A 24598-nucleotide genomic window follows, 5' to 3' on the forward strand; every position below is an offset into this window, starting at 1 on the left:
CATCCACACCGCCTGTCCATCATCTGCACTGCAGTGTCCACCATCCACACTGCCTGTCCATCATCTGCACTGCAGTGTCCACCATCCACACCGCCTGTCCATCATCTGCACTGCAGTGTCCACCATCCACACCGCCTGTCCATCATCTGCACTGCAGTGTCCACCATCCACACCGCCTGTCCATCATCTGCACTGCAGTGTCCACCGTCCACACCGCCTGTCCACCATCCGCATTGCAGTGTCCACTGTCCTCATCGCAGTGTCCACCGTCCACACCACCTGTCCACCGTCTGCATTGCAGTGTCCACCGTCCGCATTGCAGTGTCCACCATCTGCATCGCAGTGTCCACCATCCATACCGCCTGTCCACCATCCGCATTGCAGTGTCCACTGTCCACACCACCTGTCCATCATCTGCACTGCAGTGTCCACCGTCCACACCACCTGTCCACCGTCCGCATTGCAGTGTCCACCGTCTGCATCACAGTGTCCACCATCCACACCGCCTGTCCACCGTCCGCATCGCAGTGTCCACCATCCACACCGCCTGTCTACCATCCACACTGCCTGTCCACCGTCCACACTGCCTGTCCACCATCCACACCGCCTGTCCACCATCCACACCGCCTGTCCACCATCCACACTGCCTGTCCACTGTCCACACCGCCTGTCCACCATCCACACCGCCTGTCCACCATCCACACCGCCTGTCCACCGTCCACACCGCCTGTCCACCGTCCACACCGCCTGTCCACCATCCACACCGCCTGTCCACCATCCACACCGCCTGTCCACCGTCCACACCGCCTGTCCACCGTCCACACCACCTGTCCACCATCCACACCGCCTGTCCATCGTCCACACTGCCTGTCCATCATCTGCACTGCAGTGTCCACCATCCGCACCGCCTGTCCACCATCCACACCGCCTGTCCACCATCCACACCGCCTGTCCACCGTCCACACCGCCTGTCCACCATCCACACCACCTGTCCATCATCTGCACTGCAGTGTCCACCATCCACACCGCCTGTCCACCATCCACACCGCCTGTCCACCATCCACACCACCTGTCCACTATCCGCACTGCAGTGTCTACCTGCTGGCAGCCGCCAGTGCCTCTGGACTCTCTGGGCCAGGACAAACTCTAAATATTGTCCCTCAGATTAAATGCCTCATTTTGGGTTTGAAAAGCAGGGTTCCCCCTGTGTGTGATCAGAAACTGCACACAGGTAAGCTTATACAAATAAACTCTAAAATATCACTACATCTGAAGTGGTCACTGGCCACGCTGTGAACCTAAAGAGGCCTGTGGATGCTCTCTGACCCACGTCAGAGTGTTGGCCTTCTCCCGTTCTTCATGGAGGCCTTCTGCAGGCAGGGCCCTGGGATTTTCAGGGCGCTGGGCGTTTCTTCCGTTTATGTGTGTAAGTTTTCCTTCTTCTTGATTTTTTGAACCCACTCAAGAATGATGGGAAAATCTGCCCTTTATGATCATAGTTTCTTTAAAAGTTCCAGTCTACTTAATTTTGCAGCCATAAGACTAAGAAGCGCACGGAAGAACAATGGTGGCCACTCAGTTCAGGAGACAGGTCCCCGGAAGAGACGCAGGCAAGCGAGTGTGGCCTCTATGGGGCTCCGTGCCGTCGGATGTCTGGGAGGTGGTGGGCCCCTGACCCGTCTTTGCCACCCAAGGCCAGGCCAGGCCCAGCTCCCCCACTGAGCCCTGCCCCAACCAACTCCCCAGTGATGATCCCATTGGTCAGAAGCGGGTCTGAGAGGGGAGGGTTAGGGCCTCACGTCTGAGGCCGGGCAGAGGCTGCCCCGTCCATTCCGCTGCCATGTGGGCAGAGGCTGCCCCGTCCATTCCCCTGCCATGTGGGCAGAGGCTGCCCCGTCCATTCCACTGCCATGGGGGCAGAGGCTGCCCCGTCCATTCCCCTGCCATGCAGCCAGAGGCAGCAGGTGGGGCCAACGAGGGCGTGGCCAGGCCTGCCCCTGCCCGTCCCCAGCACCAACCACAGCAGCCCCACCTGGGAGGGCCGATCTCTTCTGGCCACTATGGGGACGACGTACTTCCCAAGCGTGGGAAGGGCAGAGGTGCCCTTGGCTCACCTGATACACAGGTGAGGCCCCACCACTGAGTTTTCCTCACAGAAACAGGGTCCTGGCAATGGCAGTCCAGGGAGGAGGACCATGTGTCTATCTTTAGATCTCTGTTCCAACAAAACCAGACGACTAAGCAAACTTCCTTCCTCTTGCAAGCTGACTCAAAAGCTTGCTTTATTTGAGGACAATTTCATCTTGAAAACCAGGAGTGGGGTGTGGGGGGTGGGAGGGCGGCCAAGACATCTGAGCAGCGTTCCAGGCACCCCTTCCAGCCCAGGGTGACCTCGAAAGCAGCAGAGAGAATGCAGGAGACGGGGATGGGAGCTGGGTGGGCCCTGGAAATCCTCTCACGGTGGGGGTGGCAGGGGGGGTGCACTGTCACAGGTGGAGCTGGGTGCCGCCCTGGAAACCCTGTCTCGGTGAGGTGAGGGGGGTGCACTGTCACAGGTGGAGCTGGGTGGGGCCCTGGAAACCCTGTCTCGGTGAGGTGAGGGGGGTGCACTGTCACAGGTGGAGCTGGGTGCCGCCCTGGAAACCCTGTCTCGGTGAGGTGTGGGGGGTGCACTGTCACAGGTGGAGGCAGCAAGGCAGCTCCTGGCAGCAGGAAGAGGCCCAAGTGCAGCAGGAAACCCCGTCCCTGGTGCTCACTGGTGACCGTGGGCAGAGGAGAGGACAAGGCACTCCACACAGCAGCCTGGGGCCATGGGGCACAGTCCATCTTTTGCCAATTGTCTTCTTTTATTTATTCTGGCAAAAAGCCCATTCCCAAAGGCTTCTGCATCCTGTCCATCAGACGGGACAGTCGTGCCTTTTCAAAGTCCAAGGCTGAGCGTCAGATGGGATTACGTCACCAGATCGTCCGGCCAGAGGCCTTCCCCAAGCCCATCCATGAGGATCTCCAAACCCAGGAAGTGCAGGGCTGCAGAGCAGGGCAGTAATAAGAAACGCAGGCCACAAAATCGGAACAAAGTCTAAATTCAGTAAGGAGGATGCTTGAAACCACAGCCTTCAGATAAGGACACCCCAGGAGGCCAGCGCCCTGTCCCCTCCAGACAAGCTCCTGACACCGTGTGGGTCAGGGAGGAGAACCAGGACGCCCCGGGGGCCAGCGTCCCCGTCCCCTCCAGACAAGCTCCTGACACCGTGGGTCAGGGAGGACCAGGATACCCTGGGGGCCAGCGCCCCATCCCTGCCACTGGGACAAAAGGGGCGTCCATACCTCTGTGATGTGTGTTAAAGGATCCGTTTGATTTTGCCTTCCCGATGTTTAAGGTTTATCCTGACTTGGTTGGCAGAATTCTCACTTACATTAAATCTCAAATATTTTTAACGAGCCATTTGCTAGTGGGTTAGGTATAAATATTTCATGTCACATACACAGTGACTTAAATCACGTGGTTCACTATTCTTTTTCTGATCTCAGAAAGCTTAACCTTTACACATTTTAAAATAAAAGGCCCTGCCAGAAAAGACGGTCAACAGGAGTGGTGATCAGGGAAATGCCGCTCCGACCACGGGGGTGTCATCTCAGACCCGCAAAACCAACCCGCAAGGGCCAGGAGCCGGCGGACTCCCACGTGGGGGGCAGGTGTCAGTGCACAGCCGCCCCGCAGAACCCTCCGGACGCCCTTTGGAGTGAGACGGTTTGCGCCTCGGGCAGGGAGGGCACGCACATCCGCACTTGGCCAATCTCCTCTGGGGGCCGTCTCCAGAGCTGCGCTCTCCGCTCTCCACGCTGCCTCGCCCGCAAGCCCTGGGTTCTCGGATGCAGGCGGGCGTAAGAATCCCCTAGAGCGCGCCCTCAGCACACGTGGGTGTGTTGTTTGGGACCAAGCTCCTGCCTGGACCCCAAAAGATCAGACTGAAAATCAAAATGAAGTCCCCACGCTCCAAGGGAAACTGAGATGTTATCGAACCTTGGAGAAAACAGGACAGAGGAGAGGCCAATCTTCCAACCAGGCCAGGCTCTGTCTTCCTCTGCGTGGTCACGGAGGTCCCTCTTTTTGTTGTTCTTGTTCTCAACTTGTTTAATATGTAAAAGGACAATCAGAACAGTGGTCAGAATTTCCACTTTTGATACATTCTTAGGATACAGCCCATCCAGAGAACATCACTTCAAATAGATGAAGAATTACCCAACTTTTTCTGTCTTGAAGACAGTTTGCTTAGATTTTAAAAAGACTTAATTCCATGAGTTACGGCAGTGAATTTAACCATGAGAATTAAATATAAAAATGTGGAGGCTCTGAGCTGCCCGCAGAGGTGGGACTCCTATGAGGGTGACTGCTGGAGTCCAGGGGCTGAGACACAGCCACTCACAACGTTACCGTTCCCCTGTAACACAGGGTTAAGACTTTACCATAACTTAATTATACATTCATTATGGTGCTTTAAAACAGTCAAGCCTAAATACATTCTTCACACTGTCAAAAAGATACACGTACTTGGCCGGGCACAGTGGCTCACACCTATAAATGCCAACACTTTGGGAGGCCAAGGTGGGCAAATCACTTGAGGTCAGGAGTTCGAGACCAGCCTGGTCAACATGGTGAAACCCCCTCCCTACTAAAGATACAAAAATTCGCTGGGCATGGTGGCAGGTGCCTGTAGTCCCAGGGTACTCAGGGGGCTAAGGCAGGAGAATCTCTTGAACCTGGGAGGTGGATGTTGCTGTGAGCTGAGATTGTGCCACTGCACTCCAGCCTAGGTGACAGAGCGAGACTCCATCTCAAAAAAAAAAAAAAAAAAAAGAAAAGAAAAAGAAAAGATACACGTACTAAAAACCCACTTAAGCACAAAGTTTGTCACGTGACAGCTCTTGGTCTGGGCCACACGCGTGTGCAGGGATCTTCTGCTTCTTCAAGCTTGATGTAAGTCTGGCAATCACCTAACGCGAAACATCCTTACGACACAGAGCCGCCTGAAGTGGCCAGTCGGTCACGTTTCTCCCGCTGACTCCCCAAGCTTACTTACAAAGGACAGTGGCTGAGGCCGCCGAATCACGTTCGCTCAGTTTCTGCTTTCTTCAGCCCTGTCCGTACAGCCGGCCCCGCACTGCGTGTTTCACTGGAGCTCTTACGCTAGTTCATGGAATGAAGGGCTGCCCCACTCTAGAATCGCCAGCACAGCCCAGTGAGATCTTTAAATTACACGGATTGCAATTTGATCTTCTGGCAGGTACTTCCTGTCTCTCTGCTCCACGGTGGCCACGGCCCACTCAAGTGATTTCAGAACCATAATGCAGGGGTCTCAAGGTGAGGCTCCCAGGTGACGTGGACGCTGGGGTCAGGGGTTAGACCCCCGCTGTTCTCAAGGTCACACTAAGCCAGGGGCACCAGGAGGGTCTGTCATGAAGGGGGGCACTTGGCTGCTCACCAGCTTGCATTTTTATGAACGTTTCCTGGTATCAGAAAAATGGCCTGAGTGCAGTTTCAGCCAGGTGGGCCTCAGCATCCACCCCACACCTGGCGGGCTCTGCACGGGGCCTGGATCTGCGTGCATTCATGCCCTGGCTGCATTCATGCCCTGGCTAGGGGGTAGTCACACCACACACGCAACGGCTTCTGAGCTAGAACAACCTAAAAAATCATGGGGCAAAGGGATCAGAGACCAAAGTGACTGAGAGCCACTGTCTGAGTGACACAGAAGGCCAGGTTTCAAGATGAGGGACACAGGTCCTTCCAGAGTTCAGAGACCCTGGCCCTGCCACCCTCTCCCCTGAGGGCTGGGCTGGCTGCCGGCTCTGCCACCTCCGGTCACAGCCCCACCCGCTGCACAGTACCCACGGCTCCACTGCCTCCCCACACCCCGCCACAGACCTGGGCCTGCCCTTGGGGCCTGAGCCAAGCCTCGGCACATGTGAGGCTCCGGGCCCAGCCTCCCAGGCCAGATGCTCAGGGCGTTCTCAAGTGACTGCTGAGTGGGCAGGGCTGGTGGCACCCGCAGGGAGCATTTCCATAGGGCCCAAACCCAAGGGTCTTGAATACCTCAGGGTCTCCCACCAGCCCCCACTGAGATGCACGCCTCTCTCCCTTTCTCTCGTGGAGGCCGCCCAGGGTGTGCTGCCCTCCCAGCCACTGCCTTCTAGAGCCTTTCCTGTTCAGAGGCAGCTGAGCCCTCACACAGACCCTCTGTCTGCAGGAGGGGTCGCACTGGCAGCTGCACCTGGAATGGCTGGGGGTCCAGGGAGAAAAGGCATGCCAGGGAGGCCCCCTCGGGGTTCAGATGAGGACCACCCTGTGCTCCTGGTGGGGGAGGATCAGGCCAGAAAGACAGGTTTCCTACTCACACCCGGCTCCAGTGCATTGAGTGAGTCCTCACAAGGACCTAGGGAGCACGAAGCCTCATCATCCTCATGTTAAAGACGGGGGATTCAAGGTCAGGCTCAGCTGTGAGCAGTCCAGGACTGTAGGGCGGGCAGTGCCAGGACTGAGCCCACGCCGTCTGCTCCAGTGCCTGGGACCTTCACTGCCACGGGCTCAACAGCGAGGCTATGGAGAGGCTCTCACAGAGGGGCTGGGAGGGTGCCGACATGCGTCTGTTTCCAGGCTGATGGGTGAGTGAGACGCCAGTGGCTGGGACAGGGCAGGCTTGTGGGCAGGAAGGCGGGGACATGGCAGGGCACAGCCTCCCATTGCACAGGAGCTGCCCAGAGTCACGGAAGATGTTGGAGCCATCAGGGAGCTTGGAGTCCGATGATTTTCGCTAAGCAGCCCCATTTCCTCAGCTCTGTTCACTATGGAGCCTTTGGCTGGCTCATCACTTCCTGAGCTTACAGCTTCTGGCTATTTTTTTCAGCTATATTGAGAAAAATAATTGTATATATTTAAGGTGCACACGTGCTGTTTTGATATAGTTCACGTTGTGAAACCATAGCCACCACCAAACTCACTGGTGACTGACTGTCATCTCCCACAGCTGCCATTTCCTTTTACAGTTAGAATACTCAACATCCACTCCCAGCAAACCTCAGGTACAAATACAGTGTCAACCACAGTCACCACAGACAGGCCACAGCCACCTTGAACAGATCACAGCCACCATGAACTTACCACAGCCACCACATACCAACCACAGCCACCATGAACAGCCCATAGCCACCACAGACTAACCACAGCCACCACGAACCAACCATGGTCACCACAGACCACAGCCACCACGAACAGACCACAGCCACCCGAACCAACCACGGCCACCACAAAAAGACCACAGCCACCACAAACCAACCATGGTCACCACAAACAGACCATGGCCACCACAAAGAGACCACAGCCACCCTGAACCAACCACAGCCACCACAAACAGACCATGGCCACCACGAACCAACCACGGCCACCACAAACAGACCACGGCCACCACGAACCAACCACGGCCACCACAAACAGACCACGGCAACCCTGAACCAACCATGGCCACCACAAACAGACCATGGCCACCACGAACCAACCATGGTCACCACAAACAGACCACGGCCACCCCAAACCAACCACGGCCACCACAAACAGACCACGGCCACCACAAACCAACCACGGTCACCACAAACAGACCATGGCCACCACGAACAGACCACAGCCACCCCAAACCAACCACGGCCACCACAAACAGACCACGGCCACCACGAACCAACCATGGTCACCACAAAGAGACCATGGCCACCACGAACAGACCACAGCCACCCCGAACCAACCACGGCCACCACAAACAGACCACGGCCACCACAAACCAACCATTGTCACCACAAACAGACCATGGCCACCACAAACCAACCACTGTCACCCCAAACCAACCACGGCCACCACAAACAGACCACGGCCACCCCAAACCAACCATGGCCACAATAAACACGCCACAGCCACCACAAACTGACCATGGCCACCACGAACAACCACAGTCACCATGAACAGCCCATGGCCACCACAGACCACCACGGCCACCATGAACAGATCACAGCCATCATAAACCAACCACAGCCACCATGAACAGCCCACGGCCACCATGAACAGCCCATGGCCACCACAAACAGACCACCATGGCCACCACGAACAGATCACAGCCATCATAAACCAACCACAGCCACCATGAACAGCCCATAGTCAGTCACCATGAACAGCCCATGGCCCACCATGAACAGACCCCCAGACTTCATTCATTCGGCACAATGGGAACTCTGTGTCCTCTGGCCAGCATCTCCCCAGGCTTCCCCGCCCCAGCCCCCAGTAGCCACTGTGCTTGTCGGCGTCTCTGACACCCCACACGAGTGGGGCCGTGGCTTTGCCTTTCTGTGCCTGCAGCTGATTTTACTCAGCAGGACGCGGCTTTGCCTGTGGCTGATTTTGCTCAGCACCGTCCTCCAGGCTCATCCGTGTTGTCTCAAATAACAGGATTTCCTTTTTAACAAAAACCCAACAGCACTCCACTGTGTGTGCACCACGTCGTCTTTACGTGCCCATCCACTAACAGGCACTGGAGTCGATTCCACGTCTGGGCTGGTGAGCTCCGGAGGGCGGGCAGCTCTTTAACGCGCTCACTCCTTTCCCCTGATACCCACCCACAGTGGGGACTCCTGGCTCCAACAACAGTGCTCTTTTCAATGTCTTGAGGAACCTCCATACCCCCCCAGTTTTCCGTGATACCTGCACCAATTTACATGCCCACCAATTGCATGCACGGGCTGCCGTGCCTCCACAAACCCGTCTTCGTAAGGTCCAGAGAGAAACGGGCACCAACGTGAAGCCCATGCAGCATCTGCACACACGCGTGGTCCGTGCACTTGGTGTCATCACCACACATGTGGGCCAGCAGCGGCCGCAGGAAAGACACTCACTGGCCCTGCAGGAGCACAGACCTCACCCTGAACACAACCTCCCTGAGCTGTGTGACTCTGGGCAGTTGCTTTCTCTCTCTGGGCCTCCTCCTCCTCTGTAAAGCTGAGACAAGGCTTCCTTGTGGGATCATGGCTGCAATTCAGCCAGTGATGCAGGCAGACGGCTTTGGTGATGGCTGCCCCCACCAGGGGAGCAGACCCAGGGGGATCTTCCTGCCCCCAGGTTATGTTAGGAGGCTACAGGGACCCAGAGGAACCCCCCAGCACTGCGCCCTGGGGGCTGGCCAGGGCCCCAGCTGCAGACACGGAGCGACGGCTGCAGACTGAGGTCCACGGAGGAGGTGGTGTTGGCTACAGCGCAGGATGCTGTGCGGGTGGGAGGTGGGCTCAACAAGAGGCCAAGGTGAAGAGGACCACCCGCTGACGGGCAGACGGATGCTTCTCTGCAGGGCAGTGCCCCGTCCTCCTCTGCCGAGTGATGCCAGGTGGCCTGTATGCAGTAGGGACCAGCTCCCCGAGGACACTTGTGCCCCGGAGGGTCATACCAGAGCCAAACCTCCCTACTCCCTGGGCCGGGGGGAGGCGTGACCTGTACTAGCCACGAGGGAAGGGCCACAGCCTGGTCTGCCTGGAACACATGTTAAAAATGCCTAAAGGAGAACGAGAACAGTCGTCATAACAAATTCTTTCCTTTAAAATTAAAAACAACAGTCCGGACTGTACCACGGTGACCTCTCTGTGGAGTCCAAGCATCTCAGTCCTTCTGCGCCTCCCCCAGCTGGCCCCCTGTGGGCCTGAGGACAGACTCTCCGAGGCCAGTAGGGCTTGCCCCACACTGCAATTTACCTTCTGAGAAAGGTCACCCACAGGTGGCAAGTTCATTCCAGGTCCCTAGGCCTCTGCAGGAGTGAGGAGGGGCACGGTGAGGAACACAGGCCTGGCTGACCCTGGCTGACCCTGGCACCGACAATGCTTCTTCAATGTACCCTAAGAAGACGTGAGACACTAAAACAGAGCCTGGGGCAGGTCCCGGGGCTGATCAAGGAACCGTCAGGGCTCAGAAGGACAATTCCTCCTCTTGTCCAGGGTGGTCCTGGCTTTGCCTGGTCTTTCAGGAGGGAACTGCAGGATGGGGTGGCCAGGGCATCAGGGGTGCGAAACCAGGGGGCACCCAGGGGACACAACCTCCCTTAAAGCAGCCACCTGCCCCCTGCTCACTCCGGAGCCTTCCACGGTGCCCCAAAGCCAACCCCATAACATGGGGCGGCCACCTGCCCCTACGCATGCTAAAGCCTTCTACAGTGCTCCACAGCCAACCCCATAACCCAGGGCAGCCACCTGCCCCTGCTCACACTGGAGCCTTCCCCAGTGCGCCACAGCCAACCCCATAGCCCAGGGAGGGCCCCTGCCCCTGCTCACCCCAGAGCCTTCCACGGTGCTCCACGGCCAACCCCATAACCTGTGGCGGCCACCTGCCCCTGCTCATGCCCTCACCCAGGCTAGAGTACAGTTGTGCAATCATACCTTATTGCAGCCTTGACCTCCTGGGCTCAAATGATTCTCCCCTCTCAGCCTCCCAAGTGGCTGGGACTACAGGCACATGCCACCACACCCAGCCTATTAAATTTTTTTTTTTTTTTTTTTTTTTTTTTTTTTTTTTTACAGATGAGGTCTTGCTATGTTGCCCAGGCTGGTCCCAAACTCCTGGGCTCAAGCGATCCTCTAGCCTCAGACTCCCAAAGTGCTGGGATTACAGGCATGAACTGCTGTACCCAGCCAGTTCTTTACTTTAGAATTGGAAACTTTAGATGTTTATTCATTGCCATTGATAGTTAAGGTCTGATTCAATAAAATTCACAGATGCTTATTTTATGAATTATTCATCAATACTTGGCATAAGTACCCACTGGAAAATATAATTAGGAGAAATCTCTTGAAAACGAGTACTCCATTCTTAGAAAAGCATCAACAAAACCCAGGCTGCTTCCTCCCCACGTGGCCCCTTCTCCAGGGACCTTGCCCCAAAGCTCCAATTGTCAGGATGGGGCCAGTGTGGACCAGCAGCCCCTGACCCCTGACCAGACCAAACGCACCCAAACCTAAGACCACAGAGGCCGCCCAGCCGGGTCCACAGGCTTGGCCAGGGGCCTCCCAAGTCCTGCTTGCCTAGAGAGGGCAGCTTGTCACGCCTTGCACCACAGGTGGCCCCGCTGTGGGAACAGCAGTGGCCGGGTGTCCCCTCCAAGGAGGAGCCGCAGCCCCTCCACCAGCCAGACGTGGGCGCTGCCCTCATTTGTCCACAGAGCCTGTCTATGAAAAACCTCGAACAAAGGAGCCAGTGGAAAGGTGATCCCAGCCTTCCGGGGCCAGCACAGATGGTCCCTCACAGGCCAAGGGCAGAGGCGGCCCCACTGCTCACCAGGGACCCCAAGGCCATGGCCCTAAACCATCCATAAGGCAAGGCCTGCACACACCTTCCCTGCCAAGGAGCAGGGCTCCTGTGGTCTCGGAGGCACCCGCCCCAACATCCATCCCCGGCATCCCTCAGCCCCGGGCTCCTGCCGCAGCAGCCTCTGAGGACAGGGCTGAGCCCGCAACGTCCACCCCCGCCCTGCGTCCCCGCACGGTCGCCCCACAACACCTTCTAGGGAGGCGAGGACCCACCCGCGCCCCACACACCTGCGCCAGCCTTCAGCAGCAGCCACAGCGCCCAGAGGTCCCGGCACAGCAGTGACAGCCGGCTCACCGTCATGCTGCCCAATGCAAGTCAGGAGCCCCCGACCCGGCTCCCGGAACGCCCTTCCCAGGCACACAAAGGATGGCGCAGCACCAGCACCATCTTGGCCGCGGAGCGGGGACGCCACACCTTCCTGGGTTTGCTGCGCAGACCTGGCCTCTGCAGGGCAGCCAGCCGGCTGCTCCTCCCAGGACCTCCGATTCGATGTCCCTGATTAAGGAGCCGCATCGGCTCACTTATCCTGCTGCAGGCAGCTTAACTGTTGCGATCCTGGAGACAGCTGAGCCCTGGCTGGGGAGGCTTCAGGTTCCTGATGTTGCTTGTCTAGACCCTCCCTGCAGGGGCCCCACGCTCCGCCAAAGTCCCATCCACTGAGTGGCAGGGACCTGAGCTGGCAGGGGCCATGCTTAGCAGAGATCCGTCCCCTGAGCCAGCCCCACAGCTGTGGGGACCTGGGCCGAGGTCCGCATCCCCTGAGCCAGCCCCAGGGCTGCAGGGACCTGGGCTGGCAGGGATGAGCTGTCCGGAGAGTATGCTGACCCAGGGGGCCAAGCCTTCTGCCCCCGGCAACACACGCCCGTGGGGAGTTGAGCCTTCGAGTGCCCGGGAGGCAGCTGTGTCTGCTGTTCTCATCCGTCTGTGGTCACTGAGTTCATTTTAAACCTGTGTGAGCAGGGGCCGTTCTCAGAATACCCCTGCACCAAGAACACAGAAGGCAGGCTCCCGGCTGCCTCTCTTTACTTTTCCAGGGCCGGGAGGGGGATAGTTAAATACGACACTTGAAAACTAGCAGTCCAGGAGGGGGCTCCTAACCGCTGCCCTGGGTGGGAGTCCCACAAAGAGCTCGTTCAAACTCAGGTTCTGTCCCTGACGAGCTCCCAAGTTACCTGAGACCACTTGTCCAGGCCCAGAGTTTGAGCAGAAAAACCCAAGGAGCTAAGGGGACCAAGGCAGATCTCCTGAGAATATCACACACTGACTCGGCAGTGCTGGAGTCAGCTCGAGCCGAGAAGGCCTGGGAGGGGCACTGGGTTTGGGTGGGACCCCAGCCTCTTCCGGCGCCTCTCTCCGCAGAGCTTCACGTGCACTGACTCCTGCCCTGCGTGTGCCTAGCACAGCACAGCCGGCCCTCCAGGCTTCAGCTTCTCCCGCTGGGAACACTGGCTTCTGGGGGTGGCTGACCCCGAACGCCAGACACCTGGCTCCTGCCTCTGGAAACCTCGGCTCCCTCACGTCCAAACGCTTGCTGGAGAGGAAAGCGTGGCCTCACCAGGCTCTGCCTCTGGGAACATCAGCTATGGAGGCTTTTCTTGTGGCCATGATTGCGCTGACAAGCATCAAAGCTGAGTCTGGAACCTCACTCTTCCTCCTGGGCCAAGACTGTCATCTCCACCCTGTGCACACTTAGGGGAGGGATGCCTAAGAGGGGCCACTGTTTCCTCCACACCTGGGTCCTCTGAGAGGCAGCCTCATCCCTGGGGCAGGAATGTCGCTTCTATAAGCCCCTCTGCACCCACTCACGACTGCCGAGGGGCTGTGATGTCCATCCATAATTATTTATGTCCTCCCCAGCCCAGCCATCCTTCCCTGTAAGTTTGGACCTAGGGCTGGCTGGTGCCCACAGTGTGAGCTGCCCCCTGAGCCACAGCAGGTTTGGGCTCTGCACATTGACCCAGACCTCCTGTGTCTGGGATCTCTGTGTTCCTACCTTCTGCTGTCAGAATGCATCCCAGATGAGCTCTCCCTGGAACAGGAGCCCCGGGGGAGGCCACCGTGTCATGGCCCCTCATGCCATCACCATGGAACCCGCCAATGCACCTGCCACCTGCACCTCGGCCCTGCCTCGGCTCTGGGGCCTGCCAGCGTCTGCATTCCCGGCCGACTCTAATGTCCGAAGCATGTTTTGCAGGCACAACTACTACATCATCAGCCGGCGGGGGCACAGGAGCAGATCACAGTGCCACACAGTGGGGCACAGGAGCAGATCACAGTGCCACACGGTGGGGCATAGGAGCAGATCACAGTGCCACACGGTGGGTCCCCTGACCGCTGAGCACAGTCCAATGCGTCCTCACCTCCAGCTTCCAACCCCCAACAGCAAAGCACTCCCAGAGGCATCAGGCTTGGGACACATGTACCAAACACCCCTCTCCCACAACGTGCTCAAGGCCTGCAGAGACCCCGGAGGCCCAAGGCCCACCTCCTACCTCAGTGCTCCCAGCACTGGAGGACACGGAAGGCTGGGACGTCTCAGGCAGCCGCACAGTGGCCAATGCAGATGGAGTGAGCAAAGATCAGCCGAAAAAGAGGACTGTGTTTTGAGCAGGAGGCTCTCACAGAAGGGCCTCAGTTTTTAAACAGAGAGACAGTGAGCGGTGCCAGAGGCTGTCCTCTAAGGAGAGGGCATCGTGTGGGGAAGGAGGGGCCCCTGGTACAGATGCAAGGACCCCGAGAAATCAGCTGCTCCCCTCTTCTGTGCGTCTCTCCTGGCCGCCGATGTCTTGTCACACTGAAGTTTCTGGTGGGCAAAGGCCGTGCTCCTTCAGGGTACACGGTGGAGTCTCACGGATTTGCTCAACAAGCAAGGGGGTCACACGACAGTCACCACAGGGCAGACCCAGGTGGTCTGGCCCCAAGACGGGGAGGACCTGGCCATCTTCAGGAGGGACTGGCTCACGATGGCCCTGTTCCAGGGAGGGCTGGGTCTGCTCTATGTCCGTGGGGGGCCACTGATGATCACAGTAACGCCCATCAGAGGCCGGAACACGTGGCCCGAACCACACACGGGAAACCATCCCGGGCTCATTGCTGTGGCCGCGGCTGCTCACCCACTGTTTCTCACCCAGTCCAGGAGACTGAGGGCTCCCCACCCACAGCTCGTGACCGTTCCAGCTCCCTGCTGACCAAGTCACGGCCGAAGGCATCCCTGCAGCTTCTCTGGCTGGAGACGGGAAACAGCTTTCCTCCAAGGGCCGTGGGAGCTCGCATGGCCTCGGGCTGGTTTCTGTCCAGTTTCCGATTCACAAAAGCTGTTCCAGACACCTGGACCTTCAGCCAGAGACAGTGCACGTGAAACCACACCCACGGCAGAGGCCTCCAGCCGGCTCAAGACAGAATCGACCCCACACGCGGGATCGGCAGTGCAGTAGAGAAGCCAAGCCCAGGCCAAGTCGATGCCAGACACATGGCCGTCCCCCAGGGATGCACATTTTGGACACACGGCCATCCCGTCCCCCAGGAACGCACATTTCTTGTGATTTCTTGCAGGCTTCCCTTTGGTGTGATTTCAGACCCTTCCTGGGAGCCCAGTCAGCTCCGTGAATAACGTAACCAATCACTCCAGCCTCCTTGGTGAGGCCTCCAGGACCCTCCGGAACCCTCCAGAAATGTCCCCGGCCCATTTCCCCAACAGCCCTAGCCAGGCCTGTGGCTCACAGCCTCCTCATGCTTGGCCTGGCTCTGAGCTCCCCCTTCCCTGACATGCCAGGGCCCTGGGTTTCTAGTTGCTGTATGTGGTATGCTGTTTTCCAGCTTTTTTACACATTTAAGTTTTGCCTTCCCAAGAACAGCAGTGAGGAGACTTCATGCTTTATTTGGCCCTTACCTTTTATTTGTGTGTGTGCTTTACAAATGTGCCTAGAAATTACATGAATGACCGTGTCTAGCAGCTGTGCTGTGCATGGGGGCTCGGAACACAGGATGGAAAATGGCCCAGGCACTGCAGTTTGAGCCCAGCAGGTGCCCAGTGGACCCTGGGGCCCTCACTGAAGTGCAACACAAAGCCCCGCACACATGGACTCACGCAGGGCACAGAGCGAACATGCCGGCTTCAGACAGCAGCTGCTGCTGCGGGCAGGCCCAGCACCTTGGCCAAGAGCCCACTCCTGCCCTGTCCGGATCAGTTAAACAGGAAGGTGCTCCCTGCCTGGAGAGGAAGCCACACACACCAGCCCCAGATCAGCAGCTTTGAACAATGAGCGTCACCACGCTGGTCCCTGAACCTTGGGGACGCCAGGGGGGCCTGGGGCCCGTGTCCAGCAGCAACTCGACCCATCGCTTCCCACCCCCAGGAGCTGTGGGAGTGACGGCACCAGGTGTGACGGATGAGGGTGGGGTGACCGACCTGGATGGGCGGTTGCTTTCTCCTCCTCCCGGATGGACAATTTCATTTTACAAACCTGGTCAGCCCTGTCTGGAGCCATCAGGCTGTGGGGTGGGACCTGCTGCATAAATCAAACAGCTAAACCTTAAGTCAAATAAAACACCTCTATAGCAGCAGATGCAGAGGGCGCGGCTCACCAGGTGGCTGGGGCTGAAGGGACAGTGGACGCGGGGCAAGGGTCAGCGACGCCCATGCCCCCCACTCTGCTGTCCACACACGGGGTCCCGGCTATGGGTAACGTGGACGTCTACACAGGTGTCTGCAGGAGCTGCCTGTGTAACACTGCTCCGAGAGTCTGTCTGCCAGCTCCTCAGCTCCCACCCTGTGCAGGGGCGTCAGCAGCACCCCCATCGCAAACCTGGAAGTGCAGACGGCATCTGTTGCCTGGGTTCAGTGCAGCGGAGAGAGGGCAGTGTGTGTTCCTGGGCCAGACCCACAGTGGTCTTTGTCTCAAGACTCACCCGAGGCTCTCGATGGGAATTTGGGGCTCTGGGTCTGCCGCTGAGCTGGGAAGTTGCTCTCCCCAGATGGAGACGTGAGGACGAGATGATCTCAGAGTCCCTCCGTTCACGGGAAGCAGCCGCTCAGCTGGGAAAGCAGTGCCAGTGAGGGTGGCCCAGGGCTGGCAGCAGCACCCGCCCAGGCCCAGCTCCCGCAGCTGCCCGGCCCCACCTGAGATAGCGAGGGCGGGACCGGCCCAGCAGCTGCCAGGGCGCGTCCAGATCTGTGCAGGAGTTTCATGGGGGTGGCGAAGGCAGAGAAAGCAGCTGAGGATCCTAGGCAGGGGCTCGGCTATGCACAGACGCAGACGACACAACACAGCCCCCGTCCGGGTGCCGTGGGCGGCACTGCCAGCCATCAGGACTCAGGAGAGATGGGGGAGGCACCAGATTTCCACCCACAGGGCTCACCAGGAGACTGGATGCCATTCTGGGCCATGAACCCATCTGAGGAGAACAGTCTTGGGACCATGAGGCGCATCCGAGAAGGGCATTCCTGGGCCCGTGGGGCACACCTGAGGAGCACGGTCGCAGGATGCCATGGAGAAAAGATGGGGATGCAGGGCCTCGGAAGGGGACGCAGGGCCTCTGAAGGGGACGCAGGGCCTCGGAAGGGGACGCAGGGCCTCGGGAGGGGACGCAGGGCCTCGGGAGGGGACGCAGGGCCTCAGGAGGGGACGCAGGGCCTCGGGAGGGGACGCAGGGCCTCTGAGGGGCACTGCACACTCTGGAACACCATTTCCCCAACAGACATTCCACATGGTGGGAAACATTTGCGATGTTCTGGGTGGAAAATCACAGCACAGGTCAAGCCTGGCCCGTCCCAGCCCCGCTGCACACATAGCCCAGGGCAGCACGGCCCATCCTGGAGTGTCAGGGTCACTACAGCTGGCTAGATGCAGGGGCCAGAAACGTTTCCATTCTTTTGTCGAAAACTCTCTAAAGTCAACGCCTTTTACTTATTTTTTCTAGGCAAGGCCTCGCTCTGTCACCCAGGCTGGAGTGGAATAGTGCGATCTCGGCTCACTGCAGCCTCGAGCCTTGATCTCCGGAGCTCAAGCGGTCCTCCCGCCTTAGTCTCCTGGGATTACAGGTGCACGCCTCCAAGCCTGGCCTACATTTTATTTTAAATGCCATTTACCTTTGTGATGTAGGACATCCTTAGAAGATGAGGAGGGCTGGCCCAGCCTTGGAGACTGCATGAATCTGGTGGCTTAGGGAAAAGGGGGGGTCTCTAAATGGGGCCCTGGGAGGGGAACTCGGGACTACGTGGGGAGAAGACGTCAGGCTCGGATCTGGTGAAGGTCAGCCTGGCGTGGGGTGAGGGCAGGGCTGTACTGTGCTTCGGCTGAATGTAAAGGCTGCACCCGGCATCACTCCCTGGTGGCCCCCAGGCGCTGCTTGGCATGGGGATGTCAGTTCATGTGGGTGTGCCCAGGACTGAACGGACTTCCAGGCCATGCCTGCCCACTCACCTGGTAAGTCAGATTCCACCCTTCTGATGCCACAGGGAGGGAAGAGTCTGGGGGAGAGGGCAGACTCTCCCACTGCTCTCCCACTCATCCCCCCGTTCCTGTGGAAGGAGGGTTCGGTGACAGGATGCCAGCAGCCCGCCACCTCCACCCCCAGAACCACACTCCTCCCTGCATCCCACACGGTCCCACACGGGGCAGCACATCCTGGGGGTAACTTCAGGCCAGCAGGCCTTGGAGCCATAACGCCACAGGCTCACCCCACCACCGACCCCACCTCGGCCGCCAGCTCCCCTCTGCTCTCCTGGGGCAGAAGTGGCAGCCCGGAGACACTGCCACCCAGCAGCAGCTCACACAGCGGCAAGGACAGCAGTTGCAGTGCCAACACGTACTGAGCACCAACTGTATACTGGATGCTGCCCTAAGCTCTCACACAGCTTAGTGCTGATGGTATACTGGGCGCTGCCCTAAACTGTCAAACGGACCCTCTTTCCTTCTTTCTCTTAATCATATGCTCAGCAAACAGGCATGTTCAGGAGGCGGACAGGCTCGAGAGCGAGCCCCTGTCTACATCCCCATTCTGCTGGCTGACACAAGCTTTGTGCCCTCAGAGACGCCCTGAGCCTCCGTGAGCAAGTCTGTAAAACGATGTGAGCCCGGGGCACCGGCACAGTGCCTCGACACAGCGGTGTGCCACTCAACAGCCGCATCCTGGAGAGGAGAACACGGGAGGGGCAGACACACGTGAGTGCCATGCAGGTCAGAGGATGCGGCACCATGTGCAGAAAGGTGACAGGATGGAGGGGATGGAGCCGAACCTGGGGACGTCTCCACAGCCGGGCACACACGGACGCTGCGGTTGTTCCCCTTTTTGGGCGATAAAACCGAGCCACACACAGGTCGAGGGCTGCCTGGGCTAACAGGGGAAGCACAGGCCTGGGTTTGAGCCCAGCCCGCTGGCTCTGCAGCCCCCAACCTCGGTGGCCTTTCCGACTCACTCCACCCGACCTGTGCAGATGGGACGGCTTGGGAGGCCCATATGTCTGCCCGCAGCGGCGACCCCAGGCAGGAGAGCGTGTGCCCGGGAGGATGCCCCACCCTCGGGGCTGGATTTACTCCCCAGGATGAAGGACATCACGCCGCCTCACCGCAGGCTTCCCGGCTTTCCGCACATTGGTCACCGAACCCAGCTGTTCGAGCAGCCACATCCCTGACCAGCGGGAAGAAACAAGACAGCTCACCAAAGGGGAATCCAAATGTCTGAAAATATTTTCACCGATATTTTCCCCACTCTCACACACTTTTACAAACTCAACTCAGAGATTCATGAGGAACTCCCCCACCGACAGCCTCCTGGGCAGCCCTGCCAGCCCCTGCCCGAGACACTGGCACAGACAGTGACGTCAGCTTGACGTCCCACACGCCACGCCACGCCGGCTGCCACGCCAGCCCCTGCCCGAGACACGGGCACAGTGACGTCAGCTTGACGTCCCACGCACCGCGCCCTGTTGGCAGCCACGCCAGCCCCCGCCCGAGACACCGGCACAGACAGTGACCTCAGCTTGGTGTCCCCACGCTCCGCACCCCGTTGGCATCCACATCTGCCCCTGCCCTAGACACCGGCACAGACAGTGACGTCAGCTTGTGGTCCCAAGCGCCACACCCCACATGAAGGTGCCTTTTTTTAATCAGGAAAAAGACGAAGGCGGAGGGTTGGCTGGGACCCTGTCCTGGGTACTGCCCTACCACCCCACCCCTCCTCTGCCCTCTTTAAAATGAAGGCGTGTTTGCTGCTGTTGTGATTGTGCCTTTTATCTGAAGGGAAATCGAGCTGTGGATCTGACCGTCTTTCTTCGCCTCCCGATCTAAGGGAGGGAAAATCCTACCCACCCAGGAGGCAAACACGTCTCTTAACCGTAGGCAGATCTCCAAGGTGTCTGTGGTGTCATCTTCACCCAGCACCCCATTCCCAGCTCACACAGCCACTTCTGGTGCTAAAATGGGATGGGATCACCTAACCTCTCCCTCTGAAGTCTGTCTTGACTGATGGCACCACCGTCCACCCCAAATTCCAAGCCTGACGTCGTGGGGCCATTGACGATGACTTCTCGCTCCCTCTCTCCAAGAAACATCCCTAAGCCCTGTCCCTCCTGCCCTGAAACCTCTCTCCAGGCACCCTCCCCCTCCCCTCCCACTGCCACTTCTGTGGCTCCGATCCTGGAGCCTCATCCGACGCCTGAACGACTAGGGTGGTCCTAAGCCACTTGTTTCCATGCAGTCCCTCCCGACTGTCACCTGCTCCCTGATTTCCTTGCTGAAAGCGGAGTCTCATTTCACATCTCTGCTAAAAGCCCTCCTGGTGGTCTCTGTGGCTAACAGTCAAATTCCTGGACCGGTGTTGACACCAGAGCCCTCAGGTCGGCCCCCACTGCCCAGCAAGCCTCTGCCCTGGAGCATCCTGGAACACCCGCCATGTTGTGTGCCCAGTGCTCCCCCGCCGCCGTGTTCACACGAAGACATCGCGCGGCTTTACTGGGGCTGTGCCATCCGTGTCTCCATCACCAGACCCTCCCCCAGCCTCTGTCAGTACAGCCTCTCTGTGGCCTCCCCACGCCCCGCGCCACCTCTCCCTCCGCGGCAGAGCGCGTGGTAACCTCTGGCTTAAAAGCCACCTTACTGCAGAGGCGGGAGCTTCTCAAGGCAGCGAGCCGCTCTCTCTTCACCCCCATGGCCCATGGACTCATGCCTGATGCCTGCGCACATTTGGCAGAGACTGAGCCGGGGCTGCCATGGTAAGTATTTTAGGGTTTGCACCAGTGTAGACACCCTTACGAGATGAACACATGTCGCTGAGAAATGTTTTCTTTTGTCCCAGCTCAAATATAATGTGAAAGTCAGTGCTTAAAGCCAGAACTGAGGTGAACTTTTCAGTGTTTCCGATGTTCTGTAGATTTACAGTATAGGAGGCCTAATGCAATAAAAATGATTGGCTATGAAACACGAAGGGGAGAAGGGTAAGTTACGTAAGTGCCAAGTTCCACCTTTCCCCAACTAGAACATTCGGTGTCCATTTCACAAAAACGAGACCGGGCTGAGAAGCTTCCACATCATTATTCAGCGGGCCCAGCTCACTGCTTCAAATGCAGCTTCCTACAGGCCACGCTCATTTCCCTAATCCACTCCCAAAGAACAGACATGCAGCCGCTGAGGATGAGAAGTGGCCACCGTAGACGCACAGGGGGAACGTCTGGAGCGCCCTGGGTGGGTGGTGGCTCTCCCCGCAGGAGCACGGCTTCCCCTTCCACCGCCCTCACTGAGATGGGGAAGTCGGGCAAATTCCAACTGGGCCTCATGACATCAGGAAGCACGGTCCAGGTTTAGGCAGATGCTTAGATACACATCCATTGGCTCCCACTAAACATGGCCAAGTATCTCCTACAGGCTGGGTATCCCGTATCCAAAATGCTTAAGGCCAGAAATGTTTTGGGTTTTGGGTTTTTTTCAGAGTTTGGACTATTTGCATATACATAATGAGACATTTGGGACGTGACCCAAGTCTAAACAGGAAATTCATTTATGTTTCACACACACCTCATACGTGTAGCTTGAAGGTAATTTTATACAATATTTTAATTTTGTGCATGAAGTAAGTTTTGACTGTGACTATCGTGGGGTCAGGTGTGGATTTTCCACCTGTGATGTCATGTCAGAGCTCAAAAGTTTCAGGTTTTGGAGCATTTTGGATTTTCTAATTGGGGCACTCAACCTGTAATAAAAAGGGAATACTCGCCTTGTTTAAATAAATCCTTTAAATACAGTGAGATCACTAGGGAGGGTAAGACAGGTGCTTTTAACAAGAAATTGTTTTCGTGGGCTGAATCCCACATAGGCCAAGCCCTGTGGAGTCGGCTGTGGTTGAGACCAGAAACCAGCCAAATCCCGCCTTGCCAGACATGACTTCCGATAACTTAGCCCGCAGGGAAGGGCTCCTGGCTCTGAGCAAATGACCCCCTTTCCCGGCCAGGGAGCACAGCCTGCTGCAGAGCATGCAAATCAGGGTCACAAACAGCAAACGCCAAATGCCCTAAAAAAAGCAAATTTCAGTTGCATCCTGAGCTGCCGTCTTGAGGGTCTTTCTTTATAGAATCATTTGCAAACTTCTGATAGATTTTTGAAATACTTAGCAACTTCTAATAAAATTTCCAATGTTCTAATGAAGTCACACTTTAAAAATCTGCTATTATTTCCTTGTGGAATGAGTACTGTAACTGGATAATGTGTCTGAAAGGTGTTCATATCCTGGGAGACACCCCCCAAAACACAGCGAATCAGGTCCTGGGAGACGCCCCCCAAAACACAGCAAATCAGGCCCTGAGAGACGCCCCCCAAAACACAGCAAATCAGGTCCTGGGAGATGCCCCCCAAAACACAGCGAATCAGGTCCTGGGAGACACCCCCCAAAACACAGCAAATCAGGTCCTGGGAGACACCCCCCAAAACACAGCGAATCAGGTCCCATACAACGTGTACAAAGTTAACAGAAGCGGGTAGCAGGCGGCCGGATTTCGCAGAAAGCCTATGCGAGGGCAGTGTCGTGGCCATGCTCAGGTTCAGCTGAGACTCTGCTTCCTGGAAGGAAAGCTCCTGTCCCGTCCCCTCCTGCAGGCCCCACAGAGCAGCTGGACCCAGGTACAGAGCCCCAGGTGCAGAGCCAGGTGGCGCAGGCCGAGCAGGCTTTGTTTCTGTCTCTGTGACAACGATGTGCCAGCAGACACCTAGTTTACTCTCACATGGCTGCAGGGTGGTGGCTCAGGGGAGGAGGCGGCGGGTTTTCAGGAGCGCGTTCAGCCAGCTGCGCTCTCCTCAAAGCTGATAAGCACGCCAGTTCTCCTAACCCCAGGTCACCCCTGCCCGTTGTTTAGGGAACAGGGGCTGATTCTTTGCTTTCCCTGCAGCATTGGGCCTGGCCTGGCACAGAACAGACGCTGGGCACACACTTCCAAAGTAAGTGAAGAAGGACGGGATGAAGAAAAGCACCCCTTAGACCTTTGTCATCTTCTGCTAATTCATTTGTTCTTGGCTCCACACAGAAAACAGCTGAAAATTCGTGCCTGTACATAGAAGTCGTGGAAAGTCCTCTGAACTCCTCTTGGCAATCGTGGAAAGCAAAGGTCTCCTCGCAAGAGCAGACCCCTCCACGTGATTCTGAAGGAAACTGCGCGAGGGTCTCTGCCAGCCACTGCTCCCTGCCTCGGCCATCGGGTGGTTTATGATGTCACACTTCTCAAGGCACCGTATTTGGGATAAGCACTTGCATTGGGTTTGCTTAGCACACTCTACTTTGTCCTTGAAAAAACAGACTTCTCTGGGGTGAAGACAAAGTGGTCTCCTGTCCCCGAACTTACCTGACACTGCAGGGTTTGGAACAAATATCCCACGACAGGGCTGGACCTGGTGTAGCTGCCATATTCTGTTCCAGGGGTCTTTAAACATAAGAAAGTGACGAAGGGTGTGGTAGTTCCTGCGCTTTCAGGATAGACAAGGTTCCCACAAATCTGAATGGTTTAACACAGGGGTTTCCAAGCCCCGGGCCACAGACCAGTACTGGTCGGGCTGCACAGCAGGAGGTGAGCGGTGGGTGAGTGAGGACTGCCTGAGCTCCACCTCCTGTCAGATCAGCAGTGGCGTTTGATTCTCCTAGGAGCGAACCCTACGGTGAACTGTGCATGCGAGGGATCTAGGCTGTGAGCTCCTTATGAGAATCTAATGCCTGATGATCTGAGGTGGAACAGTTTCACCCTAAAACCATCCCTACCCCTGATCCGTGGAAAAGTTATCTTCCATGAAACTGGTCCCTGGTTCCAGCAAGATTGGGGACTGCTCGTTTAAGAGACTGCAAATTAGAAAAGAAAACATCACTGAACTCGCATAGAGTCTAAGAGCTCAGGGGGAACTCGGGAGTGATAGCTCCATCCCCTGCTCAGGGAGGACTCAGGGGGGACTCCAGTGTGGTAGCTGCATCCCCTGCTCAGGGAGGACTCAGGTGGGACTCCAGTGTGGTAGCTCCATCCCCTGCTCAGGGAGGACTCGGGGGACTCCAGTGTGGTAGCTCCATCCCCTGCTCAGGGAGGACTCGGGGGACTCCAGTGTGGTAGCTCCATCCCCTGCTCAGGGAGGACTCAGGGGGGACTCGGGTGTGGTAGCTGCATCCCCTGCTCAGGGAGGACTCGGGGGACTCCAGTGTGGTAGCTGCATCCCCTGCTCAGGGAGGACTCAGACATGGTAGCTCCATCTGCTCAGCACAGACATGTCCCTCCAGGCCACACAGAGCTGCCGAGAATTAAAACGCACCACACCTGCGCACACAGAGGCACTAGCTCCGCAGGGAAAGGTTCACACGCCCGGGCCCTGCTCCCTACATCAGGCAAGTGCTGGCCTTCCCCACGACTTTCCTTTCCACTATTTTAGAAATACATTCTTATCATGGCAAGGCTGTACCCAAAAGGTGCTTAACAACCTTTTTGGCTCACCATGTAGAATTAAAAAAAACAAAACAAAACCCGCAGTAGACGAGGACCACAGAGAGCAACATGCGTCCCAGGCAGAGGCAGCCGCACCACCACATACGGTGTGTGCATGTGCGCTGCCACAGACGCCATTGCCCTCCCTCTGAATCGGCGCAAACTCCGGGTCTCAGCCCCAAGACGAGTGGTGTGGGCACCTCCGGAAGGAGGCCTCCTCGCCCCGCAGCCAGACCCTGTGACTGTCTTCTAAACACAGTTTATTCAGAGCAATC

The 24598-nt window shown here is 57.5% G+C and overlaps 1 protein-coding gene across 29 annotated transcripts in view; it reads right to left on the reverse strand.

The window, feature by feature from the left end:
- Positions 1-24598, reverse strand: part of MCF2L (MCF.2 cell line derived transforming sequence like) — a 204822-nt gene that overhangs the window by 80405 nt on the left and 99819 nt on the right. For 2 of the 29 annotated variants that reach the window (XM_055245326.2, XM_055245323.2), the window contains exon 1: positions 11611-11881. The exons of 25 other annotated variants lie outside the window; for them this stretch is intronic. In XM_055245326.2, the coding sequence (XP_055101301.2) occupies positions 11611-11683 (73 nt within the window). In that variant the 5' untranslated portion in view covers positions 11684-11881. Of the gene's footprint in view, positions 1-11610; positions 11900-24598 lie in introns of those variants that run through there. 2 more of the 29 variants (XM_063618541.1, XM_063618547.1) reach the window with 2 other exon arrangements.

The sequence above is a fragment of the Symphalangus syndactylus genome, chromosome 15 (assembly GCF_028878055.3).
Source record: "Symphalangus syndactylus isolate Jambi chromosome 15, NHGRI_mSymSyn1-v2.1_pri, whole genome shotgun sequence".
Taxonomy (NCBI): domain Eukaryota; kingdom Metazoa; phylum Chordata; class Mammalia; order Primates; family Hylobatidae; genus Symphalangus; species Symphalangus syndactylus.